This window comes from Podarcis erhardii (genome assembly GCF_964252035.2).
Source record: "Podarcis erhardii genome assembly, chromosome: 1".
In the NCBI taxonomy this organism is placed as follows: domain Eukaryota; kingdom Metazoa; phylum Chordata; class Lepidosauria; order Squamata; family Lacertidae; genus Podarcis; species Podarcis erhardii.
Genome location: NC_138497.1, coordinates 52221359 through 52234873, shown reverse-complemented (window position 1 = coordinate 52234873; position 13515 = coordinate 52221359). Strand labels below are relative to the sequence as shown.

At 43.9% G+C, this 13515-nt stretch overlaps 1 protein-coding gene across 2 annotated transcripts in view; it reads left to right on the top strand.

Moving 5' to 3' along the window:
* Positions 1-6435: 6435 nt before the first annotated feature.
* The window catches only part of MAPK8IP1 (mitogen-activated protein kinase 8 interacting protein 1), a 65111-nt gene continuing 58031 nt past the window's right edge, over positions 6436-13515 (top strand). The window contains exon 1 of one of the 2 annotated variants that reach the window (XM_081834874.1): positions 6436-6621. In XM_081834874.1, the coding sequence (XP_081691000.1) occupies positions 6536-6621 (86 nt within the window). In that variant the 5' untranslated portion in view covers positions 6436-6535. Of the gene's footprint in view, positions 6622-7713; positions 7740-13515 lie in introns of those variants that run through there. The other variant, XM_081834873.1, reaches the window with a different exon arrangement.

Genomic DNA, 13515 nt, shown 5'->3' with positions numbered 1-13515 from the left:
AGCATTTTTTTAAAAAATACTATAACAGTCCTGCTTGTGTGAACTTGCTTTTTTGAGTACCTCAGAAATCGTGCCAGTTTCTCCTTTTACTGCAATCAGTTCATGGAATGGATTGAATCATGTCTATTGTGACTTATGTGGAGTTAATGTGGCATTGGGAGTAAGAGAGATGGAAAATACCTCTTCTGTGCAGATTTTCCTAGCAATCTCCTTCCAATGTAGTTGGTCCCTTTTCCCCCGGCTGTAGGTTGCAGTGCATTTGCATCTCTTTTTTCTTGAAGTACTCCTCAAGTCCTGCACTGCATGCATTGGCTTCACCTTATGGAGTACTTGGAATTCTAGCCAGATAACATCATAGCGCCTTCAGATTATTGATCACGCTTTCTTGATTTGTTTTCAGTGTAACCTTGGCAGGGTTTATTCTGCCCCACCGTCCAGTCCAGTCTCAGATCAGTGGGAAATACTGAGTTTGTGATCTTGAGAAGAGATTGTTTTATATAGCAGGTCTCATATAGTAACATGAGCTGTTCCGAGTAATATTTTTTCCTGTGTGAAGCACTTCAATCGTGTTAGAAGTTAGAGTCTAAGAAGCTTATCACAGATGGATTCTCAGCCGTATATGAAGCTATATAATGCCCTAATGGTTTACTCTCTTTTTACAACATTAACTCTGTCAAAATGGGTGACCTAGACTTTTTGAATGTTGAGACAGTGAAGGACAGCCTTGATGACACCTTGAAGACATGGGGAAACCATCATTCTAATTGGGAAGCATGTGAAAACCATTTTCAGTAACACTTCTCTGAAAGCTTAACCACTACACTTGTTCATTGAAACTCTTGGACACACTTCACAAACAAACTAGGTTACTTATTCAGGCCTCTTGTTGGATGTCCTGACTTCCTAAGCCATCATTTCTGGCTCCTCCCTAGCAGAAAGACAAGTATAATCCATATTATCTGGTGTTCTGTCTCCAGAATGCTTAGTGGAACTGAAAGTAGTGATGAAGGAGTGAGCCCTATTTCCTACTTCAGAGGAAAGAAATGCACTTTCTTAATTTCAAATTCAAACTGTGACTTCAGTTCCTTAAAATGTATTCCTGCTTTTACAGTTGTGTTGTAACTATTAACTTGTTTTATAAATGTCTTTATCCCCGAATTTCTTGTCTTGGTTAATTTGAATTGTTAATAAATCCAGCAAATCCAGGACTGGTTGCCTTGTATTTGATGTCTGGAAATGGAGTGCACAATTCTGGAACAACATATAGTGCTTCTGTTCTTCCCCTTTACCAGGAGTGGCTAATTTGTTGCCCTCCAGATGTTGTTGAAGCACAACTTCCATCATTCCTGACAATTGGCCATGCTGACTGGGGCTGATGGGAGTGGAGTCCCAAAAACATCTGGAGGGACCTATGGTTTAAATATTGGTGGCAAAATGTGCCCAGGAACATTCCTGATGCATTCTCCAAAAAAGTTCAGATTTTGCTTTTAAATAAAAATGCAGGAAAAATAGTTTTGGAAGGCTTAAGACAAAAGCGGTTTGCCTTCCATGAGGCAAAGGTCAATAACAGAAAAACCATGCTAGTAACATAGATCAGTTAATAAAAGTGCCAACGGTGCTTTACCAAATACAAGTGAACAAATCTGCCCAAGGTGTTTACAACCTAAAATATAACACACAGGAAGTGGATTCAGGGACAAACAGAGAAGGATTGTGGTGGTTTGAGTAAACTACTACAAAATGGACGTGTGCTGTAGCCCTGAGGTACAATAATCAGCTTTCATTTACACTTGTGCAGTTCCTGTAGTGCAAGAAGATTGAAAATCTGCAGAGGTTGGTTCTTAATTAAACTGAATCAAAAAGAGCTCTATGTTGTACTATATACAGTTCAGTTCCTGTCCAGGCCCTGTAGTCTCAGCCCAGTTCTCTTCTCCAATATTTACTGTTTTCAGATTTCTCAACAGTAATCACAAATTATTTAAGCAGACCATACTTTAAGTTGAAAAATCAATTTCTTCTCCATGTTATTTATGGATTTTGTTGCATGCTCTAATAATATTCTCCCCGCTATCCTGAAAGAGGTTGAAATTCAAACATGGAAATAATGAATGCCCCTTAAATTCATTCAAGCATGCAGATCACTTCCTTAGTTGCCCACAGCCTGCATACTGACTGCTGTTAATATTAATCCTTATAAGAAATTCTGGGAGCTATTCAGTTCTATCCAAGACATTGGATTTTTGTCACTTCCCTTGGAGGCTGCAAATTGTATTTTCAAAGGATGACGTACTTGTGCTGGGGATACAGAAGCAACAAGTAGCAACCTGTGAGCATCAAAAAATTGTGCCGCAGTGTTAACTGGCTGCTCAGCTGTGGGTAGAAAGAAAACAATAACACTTGCTGCTGCTAATTAGTCCCTTACCATGGGGTAACAGTTATATCAGCAGTGATATTTAATCTTTCTGGAATGGACTGCAAATGAATAGGCACCCAGTATTGCAAATAAGACAACGCTACTGAACTTGCACAACTACTATCTCTTCTAGGTCATTCTGAAGTAGCAAATTGATTAGTTATATGCAACACAGCTGCTGCGTGGCAGATGAAAGGGGTTTTGGATGTTTTTAAGGGTTTAGCCTGTTCTTTCAAAAATCCATCAGGGTTCAAATAAACAGGCTTGAGAAACTCCTTGGATAAATAGTTCTTACAGAAGAAGACCAGGGTACTTTTTAATCATCTGTAAGATAAGTTGAGCAGAGGATATCGATAAATCAATGCTAAAGGGAAAGCAAAAACACTAGCTGAAATCAAATAAGTGCTGTATATATTTTCTGCATGTAGAGCAGAAAATCAGAATGGCTGTGGAAGTTTCAGCTGAAATTAGGCAAGTCCCTTCCTTGATGAACTTCAGGCACACGGCCATGACTTTGCTGTTCTAGCAGGCATTTCAAAGGAGTGGTTAGTTTTTTGATTCCCCCCCCCCCCCCATTTTCTGTCAATTGTTTTAATGTACACTACTTAGAAATATTAATATTTAAGTGGTGTATAAATGGCTTAGATAAAATAACAATGAGTGTTTAGAGGAGAAAGCAGGCAGATGGGGGGAATTATACTGAACCTTATATTCATCGAAGAAGATAAACTTGCTTGTTTTCTCCTTTCTGGGCAGCTATTAAAATTGCCAAAGAGCCCTTCACAGCTAGAACTATTGGCCAACTTACAGAGTGAGTATGAAGCAAGTATGGGGATGCAAAATACTTCACAACCTACACTTGTTATTATATAAACTGGTGGTGGTAGGACAATATCTGTGCTGTCAAGGACCACATTCCATCAGGAGTAAAGGGTGGGGTGTTGCTTACTAGTGGACAAAAGTCATTGGTGGGTTGGGTCACCCTTCTCTCTCCTTTTTCTTCTCTGCCCACGAGGTTGCCTAGAGAGGACAGGTTGCTCTTGCTAGATATCTGAAGGGATTGACTTCGGTCCTACCACCCTCACCGGTACACTCGGTAGTGCTATGGGAGAGGGCCTTCTTGGTGGCTGCTCCCAGACTATACAAATCCCTAGAGAAGCTGGACTGGAGTTCTCATATTCCTTCTTTTGGCAAGTGAAGACTTTCTTGTTCCAAGTCTTTTGGGAACTGACTGCTTTTAGTGGAAGAGCTGGTGCTGTGCTGTTCTGTTTCATCATTATTAGCATGGTTTTAATAGATTCTATATATACATATAGTTTCGATTCAATGTTTAATTGGTTTTTAAATGATTTTTCCCTATGTTTTTAGTGGTTCTTTTATCTGTAAGTTGCCCTGAGGTCCTGCCAGGGAAAAGGGGATAGATAGATAGATAGATATCATCCTGAAGCAAAGTTCTTAACCCGAGGTACTATTTCTGGGTTAGTGGAGTCTGTATCCTGAAGCGTATGTAACCTGAAGTGTATGTAACCTGAGGTACCACTGTAATAATAATAATAATTGCTTGCCAGAGGCAAGCGTTGTGAGATTCTAGGAGTTCCAGGCACATGCCCAGGGTTCGTATTTCTTTCACAATGAAGTGCAGCAGAGACTGGTGTATTTATGATATATGGTTTATTTACACATATATACAACCTGAATTTACAACGGAGAGATTCACAGCATTAACACTCCAAAAATTCATTGCTTATCCCAGCATTGAATTCAAACAGAAATCAATCACGGCTCTCACTCTCTGGTTCCCAGATTGCAGCTTTTCTTCCAATGTCTAGCTTCCAGGTCGCATAACTTTCAACTCTTGCCTTTGGATATCTAACTACCAGCTGCTTGAGGGAGGGGGCCCCTCATTTGCCATCTAGCACAAAACCACTCCATTTAATGGTCTAGGCCAGAGCTTTCCAAACTGTGTTGCAACACATTAGTGTGTCGGCTGCAATGCGTAGGTGTGTTGTGTCAATGCTGCCCATGCTCCTCCCAGGGCTAGAAAGGAGTACGTTTAACCTCCAGTTTGCTAGTAAAACACAATTACTGTGTCGCGAAATGATGCATGTCTAAAAAGTGTGTCACCAACATGAAAAGTTTTGAAAGCTCTGGTCTAGGCTATCGCCTCACCATGAATTTGAATCCTTGCTTATATTTTAACACTTGATGGACCCAGGGATTAGAACAGTCTTGGCCTATAGCTTACTCCCTGTCCAAACTGCTAACAATATAAATTCAATGAAAGAGAAAGGTCCCACAAAAACCACCTTTGCCAACATTGCCAGCATATAGTGAAAGCTGTACAATTAAGTTGCTAAATGCACCTGTTTGGAGGGAGTTCCACAAATGAGGGGCTGCCACAGCCCTCTCCTGGACCCACCATACATCCGAGTGTACTACCTCTGCAGATCTTAAAAAAGACAGCCATGTTCAGCAGTCTTCCAACTATTTGGGGCCTAAGTCATTTGGGGCTTCAAACACTAACATGAGCACCTTGAATTGAACCTGGAAATGAAATGCCAACCAGTGCAGCTGTTTTAAAATGGAAGTTATATGAGCTCTAAAGGGGACCCTTTTTGATCCACTGCATTTTTGATCCACTGACATTTCTAAATGCTCTTCATTGCAACAAATACGTGCTCCTTTTCAGTGAAAATTGTGACCTAATTACTGTGGGCACCTCCAGACTGATGGGCTTTTGCTGCAGGTGTATTCTGTAATTTTTGTGTGGATACAATAATAGCACATTAGAGGTAGATTTATACAGGACCATCTACATCCCATTCTACGTTATTAGCTGTTCCATGCTGCTTCCCCAATGTTACAGCATCATTACCACCTGGAAGGGGCTAAATGTCAACAAAAGTGGGACAAAAAAATAACAACACCCAGCAAAACATTTGTGGCATTAAAAGTTACGGGAAGGCAGCAGGAAGTTATGGGAAGCGAAGCAGTATGTCTGCCCCAAACCTTTTTGCATTGCAGGTGTAAATACTATTGAAATTGCGATCGTGTATAACCACCCAACCCATACTGTCACGAGCACCAATGGTCATGGGAGCACAACAAGATCGTCTGGAAGAGCTGCCTGCCTCCTCAAATGAGACCTAAATGCCAGTCGATTTCCTCACATTCTTGCCTGGTTGTTCGCGTTTCCGCACGTCTGTCGCCCTCCTGCCCTGTCCGAATTTAGACTGTGACTGTAAGCTCTGTGGGGGCAGAGACTGGTCTCTGCAATGAACGTGCAACGAATGTACGTGCGCTGGTGGCGCTGTACTTACGGGATTTCCGAGCGAAACTTACAGGCCGCCCTTTACTACAAAGAAAACGCCACGCAGTCAAGGGGGGATTCTCTCTGCACACATAAAGCACGCGTACACGAATACGCACGCAAAGATCTAGAGCAGCTTCAGATACAGATCCCAGGACCGGCTTCTTCTACGCGCAGCGCGCAGCCGCCTCTTTGGCTCGGGCGACTCCTCTCCCGCTCCCACCTGCTTCCCAGCCACTCCCGGCGAGCTCCTCCTCCGGCTTCCCCTCCCTGCAAACCCCACCCCAGAGGCCTGAGGCCCGCCTTTGCGCCGCTTGCTTTTCCCCAGGCGCCCTTTGGCTCTGCCGCCGCGCAGGCCGCCCGCCTGAGCCTGGTGGGGGCGGCCCGCTTCACCTGCTGCTGCTGCTGCTGCTGCTGCAGCTCCCCCTGGCAAGAGGAGGCGGGAAGCGGGTGGTGGTGGGTGGGCTTGGCCGGCCTGCTGCATCCAGCCGTGGGGTGGGGTGGCGACGACATCTGCCTTGCAGCTGCCGCCGCCGCCACAGAGGTGGGAACCTGCTTGGGCTCGGAGGAGCATCAGCGGCAGCGCCTCTTCGCGCTCACGCGCTTCTACCTCCACCGGCTTCCTCCTCCTGATCCTTCCGCACCTCGCTCACCCCCTTCCCCGCCACCCACCCGCCGCCGTCGCCCTCCTCGCCGGTAAATAATCGCTGTCTGGTTGCCCCGCTGAGCCCTCCCTCCGCCGTGCCTGCCTGCCTGCCTGCCAGCCTCGGCATCCCCCTCCCCCTCGCCTCCCGCCTGCATGGAGAGGGAGAATGGCGGAGAGAGAGAAAGGAGCCACGTCCCCGACCGGATCCTCCCCGTTCTTGGGGCTGCACCTCGCCTCGCCCCCCAATTTCAGGTACCGGAGCTCCCCCAGTCCCCATCTCGACCGCCCTTTGCAACGGGAGATGCTTCGCCGCCAGGGGAGGTTGGGGGGCAATAGGCACTGCTCTACCCTACCCTGCCCTGCCACCCCTTGCCCACCGCCTGCGTTTCAGTTCAAGGGCCCCTCAACACGATCCCCCCGGCCCCGATGGCCCTTCTCCCTCCCCTTTTGTGTGGGGTGGTTGCTAAAGAGCGAGGCTCTCGTCATCCTCAGTTGTATCCGCCAGCTATTCCATCCTAGGGATCTGGGTAAACAGATCCTTCCTATCCCCAGCACAGAAGGTGAATTGGGTGTGTGGAGGGGGTGTTGAGTAGGTGAGGAAGATAATAGAGAAAATGGGAGATCCTCTTCCATCTCCCCCACTTCGTGCCCATCCATACAGAGGCAGCCGACAGAAATTTGGGGGGGGGGGGCTTTATTTCTTGCTCCTCAAGACTGTGACATGGCAAGCCGTGGACCAGCAGGTGGGTGCCAATAGCGTGTCTCCCTCCCGCTGTTCCTTCTTCTGGAACAGGTGGGGTAGCTGCCTATGGCTAGCGCATGACTCTTGGAAGGGGGAAAGGGAGGCAAGCTGCCTTTGGAACACCAGCCGCTCACGCAGAAAGGAGGACAAGGTGTTTTTTCCTGCTGGGGAAAAGCCTGCTGGCTTCCTCTTTCCACTTCCCTGAATATGATTGATAATGGGATCTGCAGAGATTCCTACCTCGGTAAGCTACAGATTGCACCATCTCCCTCTGGCGCTGTCTCCTTCCCACAGCACGACACACACGCACTCCCCACAATATACACACAGCCCCAACTAAAGCTTCTCACGCTGTTCCCGACCTTCCATTTGCACAAATTTCCCTCACGCTGTTCCACATAAAGCTTCCCTACTCCTGAAAGATCAATACTTCCTTCCTACGCAAATCTCCTTAGAGAAAAGTGTTGTCTTAAATATGCACACCTACAAAACCGCCATTCTCCCACTGTATCAGAACCACCCAACGCAGAAGGTTTGGGAAAGATTTGTAGCTGGCTGATGAGAGGGTTTAGGTATCTGCGAGACCATTTTGGGTTTGAATTGTGAGCTGAAATACCATGCCTATAACGTATGAGCAACAACTGAAAAGGCAGTTGGGGAAACCTTGAACCACCTGTCTATGATTACATAGACTGGTTATGATGCCTCCTTGGCATCTACAGCCCTGCTCTTGAAGGTGTTTGGTGCATCTAGGTAATTGGTCAGTTCCTCCATATTTGTTAATACAATTGTTTGTATCTGGCTTCGTATTGGTTTTTGGTTTTTTTGGTTTCTAATAATTACATCAGCTGGTTTCTAATAATTAGATCCATTTCCTGATTGGTATGCATTGCAGAGTGAAATGCTTTCTGACCTGGAAGGGAAGCCAAAATCTGTGATAAATTCTTCATGTTGCAAGATTTCATAGTGTCTTTTGATATGAACTGCTTGCGAGAAAATGTTTGATCAGGGGCTCATAATGGAGGGAAATGAACTCTGATGTAACTATTTTACAAGATGTTTTGGACACTGTAAAGGTCAGGTTTTCTGTGTTACTTACACATCCTGTTTTGTGCATAACTGTTTTATTGAAATGTTAGAGCTAGAAGGGTCCAGAAAAATTATAACGTTGTCCTTGGGACAGGATTATTTATGTATAAACCATCCCCTCTCTTGCTGTAAACAGCAAGAGGTAAGCAAGCTTCCTTCAAATTAAAATCATGAAACTGGAAGTAATGATGCTAGTGGATGAAGTATGTAACAGCATAGGGATTTCATATTTCTTATTTATTACTTTGAGGTTTCCAAAGACAAGTATTTAAGGACAGCTTTTTACAAGTGGTCATAAACTTTGTGTTACGTATAGCTTTCCAAATGAGAAAAAAAGGATGCTTTTGCATTCTAGTTCAGATCCAGCACTGGCAGAGCAACATCCACTGCCCCACACAGTAGCCAGTCTGTGTGTGTCACTTAAAAAAATATAGAGGGGGAGGCATCTAGATCTGCACAGGAAAGAGACCATCTTGAACACAATTTAGAGAAACAAAAGGAGGAGGGAAAGGTCACAAATTGCCATAATGTCTTCACCGGGCTGAGCCTCAGACCTTTCATCAAGAACTAAACAGCAGCCCTGCTTGGATGAAGCCAAAGGTCCACCTAGTCTGGTGCCATAACTCTTAACAGTGGCCAGCCATATATTTCTAGATTGAAGAAGTACTTATTTTTATCTGTTGTGAAATGGATCAATTCCATTGGGTTATCCTGAGTTCTGGTATTACATGAAAGGGAAAGAAAAAACCCCATATATATCCCTTTCTGCACACCTCTCAGAACTTTATAAAGGTCACTCATGCCTTGCCTGCCCCACAAGGTGTGTGTGTGTGGCAGTTAAAAAGCCTAGATTAATTCTAGCCTTTCCCCATAGGTGAAGAAGCTCTAGGTCTTAAATAGTAGCCACACTGATATTTTTTTTAAAAAAGATATTGTGCTACTGACCTTTGAATTATCCATCACTTTCTGAATTAGCCTGAACTTACAGTTTGTCTTTTTAAAAAATAGTGCTGAATATTATTTTTCAATGAGTTATTCAGCATGAATGGCCCCATATCCTCTTGGAAAGGCATAATCTGTTCAAACCCCCTCATTGCTTTTACCACAGTGTGCATCACTTTGTACTTACTCACTCTGCAGCTTACTTGCCATCTTACTGCCCATTCATCTAGTTTGGAGAGATTTATTTGGGGCTACTTGAAGTCTGCTTGGATTTGCATCATCCCAAATAATTTTGTGTTTATCTGTAAACGTGACTGCCTTGATGTTCGCTCTGTCGTCTGCTCATTTATAAATGAATTAAATAGCATTACAGCTCTTGAGGTAACCCCACTTCTTAATTCCCTCTATTTTTAAAGGCTACCCGAGTGTTCCTGTATTCAGCAAAGTCCAGATTTTTAAAAAAGGTGATCCAAGCATATTTAAGCACCTTGAAGCTCCATTGACTTCTGTGGGACAGTTCAGCATGTGCTCTAATTTCCACAGTTAAAATCAATGGAACTTCACAAAGTGCTTAACTGTGTAGCTCAGCACTGCCCAGTAGTGAGCAAAATGGCAGATCCCTCAGAAACCTGCTGTGAAAAGGTTTGCAAAGCACTTTGAAGGCAAAGCTGCTTGCATCTGCTCTGAACATGAGGGCACAGCTACTGCAGGTCGTTCTGAAGCACCCAGAGCACTTTGGAGATGGGTTGGCTGGGATCAGTTTCAGTTGTTGCAGCATGAGGGTGCGGACAGGACTTGCAGAGGTCTGGCCAACCACATGCCCTCTTGAGCCTTGTTTGTCATGTCTTACAAGATGGATGGGTCCAGCAGGTTGTTAATACCTTGCTCTGAGGGGGTGTAATGCTCGCTGCCCTGAAGGAGGTGACCTGGCCCTTAAGATGCCCTCCCAGGACCTAGAGGTTTTGGACAACTACTGCCCTGTCACTGATGTCCCCTTCTTTGGCAAGGTGATAAAAGTGATGGTGCCTAAAGGAAAATGATTTTCTAGACCTAATTCAATCAAGCTTCTAGCCTGGCTTTGGCAATGAAATCGCTTGGACCACCCTGATTGATGACTTACATTGGGAAAACGTAAGTCATTTTGCAGCCCTGTTGCAAAATGTAAATCAGGAATGCAGCCCTGTTGATCTTCCTTGATCTTTCAGCAGCTTTCAATATCATTGACTACTACAGTATCATTCTGGAGGGGTTCTGCAGTTTAGAAGCTGCGGGCATCATTTTATGGCTGTTCCAGTGCTACTTGCAGAATTGCAACCAGAGAGTAGCATTAGGAGGCTTCTGCTTGGCCCCTTTGCTTTGGGGATATAGGGATCTGCAGGGCTCCATATGAAGCCACTGGGAGAAGCCTTCCAGGGATTTGAACTATAGAGTCATCAGTATGTGACTGACACCCAACTCCGTCATGTGAATCAGGAGAGGCTGTTCAGTTGCTGGAGGCAGTAACGAGCTTGACCAATGAACTTTGGCAAAAGAAATGCAAGCAGGCAAACAGGTTATATATTATATATGAATGAATGGATTCCAGGGGCACATTGTAGAAAATATAAAGGCCAACAACAACAAAATTAGAAACAGGAAACTGGACAGGGATGCGGTTGGATCTTTGAATGACGTAGTCACAGGTGTGCTATAAAAATAAAAGAACATTTCAAGCTGAATTAATTCTTTGAATCCATTAACACAGCTGAAGATGCAGGGCAGGTTAGTGTGCCTGAAATAACTTTCTCAGGAGGTGATTCTGGGGAACTGGGGATAAGAGATGAAGTTTGAGACCTCACTGACAAATTTAGAAAGAATAAATAAATTACCAGGTCCAGATGACATCCGCCTGAGGGTTTTTTGAAGAACTCACAACTGTTGATATTGTAATACAAATATGTAACCTGCTAGAAAAAGCTCAGAAAAGAATCAAGAGGCTGGAGCAATTCCCCTATGAGGAAAGGTTATGTTTTCCTTTACTCATTTAGGAAAAAATGATAGAGATGTATAAAATTATGCATGGTGTATAGAAAGCGGCAGAGAATTTTTATTTCCTACCTCATAATGCTAGAACTTGAGTCATCCAATGAAGCTGAACATTGGCAGATTTGGGTGAGGCAATGTATTCACACAGTGCATAGTTAAATTTGGTCTTCTCATTGTTGAAAAAGATGTTGGACTAGATGGGTCTTTGATGTATCAAGTTTCTTATGTTGTTATGAGTTGTACTCTCGCTGAAGGCTCATCAGGGCCAGCCCACACTTGAGGCAAGGTGAGGCAGTCGCCTAAGCCTGCAGGATACACAGGAGCAGCAGATCTGGCCTCCAACGAATGTGTTGCTCGCTGCTGCATGATCCTTGGAGGCTGGATCTGCCACCTCCTGGACAGCTCTGCCTCCCAGTGCCACCTCTACAGCAGCCTCTTGACAAGTAGGAGGTGCTTCTCATCTTCTTGTACCACTTGATAGGAAATAGTGGGGGCTGCCTTCTGGGGTCTCTTGGGTTCTGCTCCCACCTGGGTGATTCAGAGAGGGCCCCTTCCATCCTCCCATGGTGGAGGAGGTTCCATTTTGTGGCCCGCATCAGGTGCCAAAATGTCTTGGGCCAGCCCTGAAGTTCATAGCTGTTTGCTCTCCTAAGCTTGTTGGGTCTGCAACAAAATATGGCAGCATGGGGTGCTCCCATGCATTATATCTCCCCCCCCCCCCAGTCATTCAGCATTTTGTCGCTGCTCAGCACACTCGGTTCTCATTCGACTGTTTGGGGTTTTCTTCTTAGAGTTATTTTTAAAAGAGATTTTTTGTACTTCTGCAAACCCCTGGTTTTCCCAGGTATGCTGTTTTCTCCCTCTTGTGTATAGATAGTGCTTTTTTGGCTTTGTAAGCAATGATACTCATACCTGCAGATTCCATTTAGCTATTGATTTGTTCTCTGTAAATGTGTCCTAATTTAATTTTAACGCCATCTAAGCCGGTGGCCAACTTGGCATCCTGCGGCAGTGAATTCCATAAGTTAGGCCTCTGTTGCATGAAGCAGTACTTTTCTGTCTGGAGCGTACAACTAATGAATTTAATTGGGTGAGACAGGGTTCTAGTATTATCAGTAAAGGGGTTAAAAAAAATATTTCCCCCTCTACACTGTAAAATTTTATATCTTCTGGCACATCCCTGCTTAGTAATTTCTTTTCTAATTTAAATTATGATAAGGAAGTGTATTTTCCCAGTCTCAAAATATTGGTATTTGAGTGCCAGAGGAAAGTGCAGCTTTCCTGAAAAAGGAATATTGCTTTTGAGGAAAGCCGTCTGAATGTCTTGGCCATTTATATATCATGATATGGTGAGTTCCAAAGATCAGTGGTGAATGTTGAAATTATTTATTTTCAACTTGATGCTTATTAATATCATCAGGTATTTTCTACTTCTGGAATGGACGAAGATAATAAATATCATATAGGTCTGATGTTCTCATATACAACTTTATGTCCTTTGTGTTCTGGTGGGTCTAGTCATCAGCCACCGTGATTAGGAAAGCTTGCCAGAGAATGGACAGGGTGATTCTCACACTTGAGACTTAAATTTGGCATTCTTTAAATCTACTAATGCAGTTGTAAAACCATCATTGCCTAGAGTATGTTCTCCAGTTTTTCTTTGCTCTCACATTAACAACAAATTTGGTCTTACATTAACAGCATTCTCACAGTACAGCTGAGATTCACATGTACTTTGTGGTGTCATGTAGAAAGATACTAGTTCTCTGGTTATATAATATACAGTGCTACCTTGGTTCTCAGACTTAATCCTTTCCAGAAATCTATTCCAAAACGAAAGCATTCCACGACCAAGGCGCGCTTTCCCATGGAAAGTAATGCAAAATGGATTAATTCGTTCCAGATTTTTAAAAGCAACCCCTAAAACAGCAATTTAACATGAATTTTACTATCTAACAAGACCACTGATCCATAAAATGAGAGCAATAAACAATGTACTTGCAGTCACACAGTCAATAAATCAGTAGCTGAACTGGGTTCCACACAGTGACAAAAACATAACAAAAAAGCCGCAAAAACAAAACCACAAAATAAATAGCAAAAACAAACAGACCTCAGCATAACACCCAAAACGGAAGTGTGGCACTCAAAATGGAAGCGTAACACTCAAATCGGAAGCTTAATACTCAAAGCGGAGCATGTTCGGATTCCGAAAAAAGTTCGCAAACCGGAACACTTATTTCCGGGTTTACATTGTTGGGTTCCAAGTTGTTTGAGTACCAAGTCATTTGAGAACCAAGATGTTTGAGAACCAAGGTACTACTGTATGTCTTTAATTATGAGAAAGG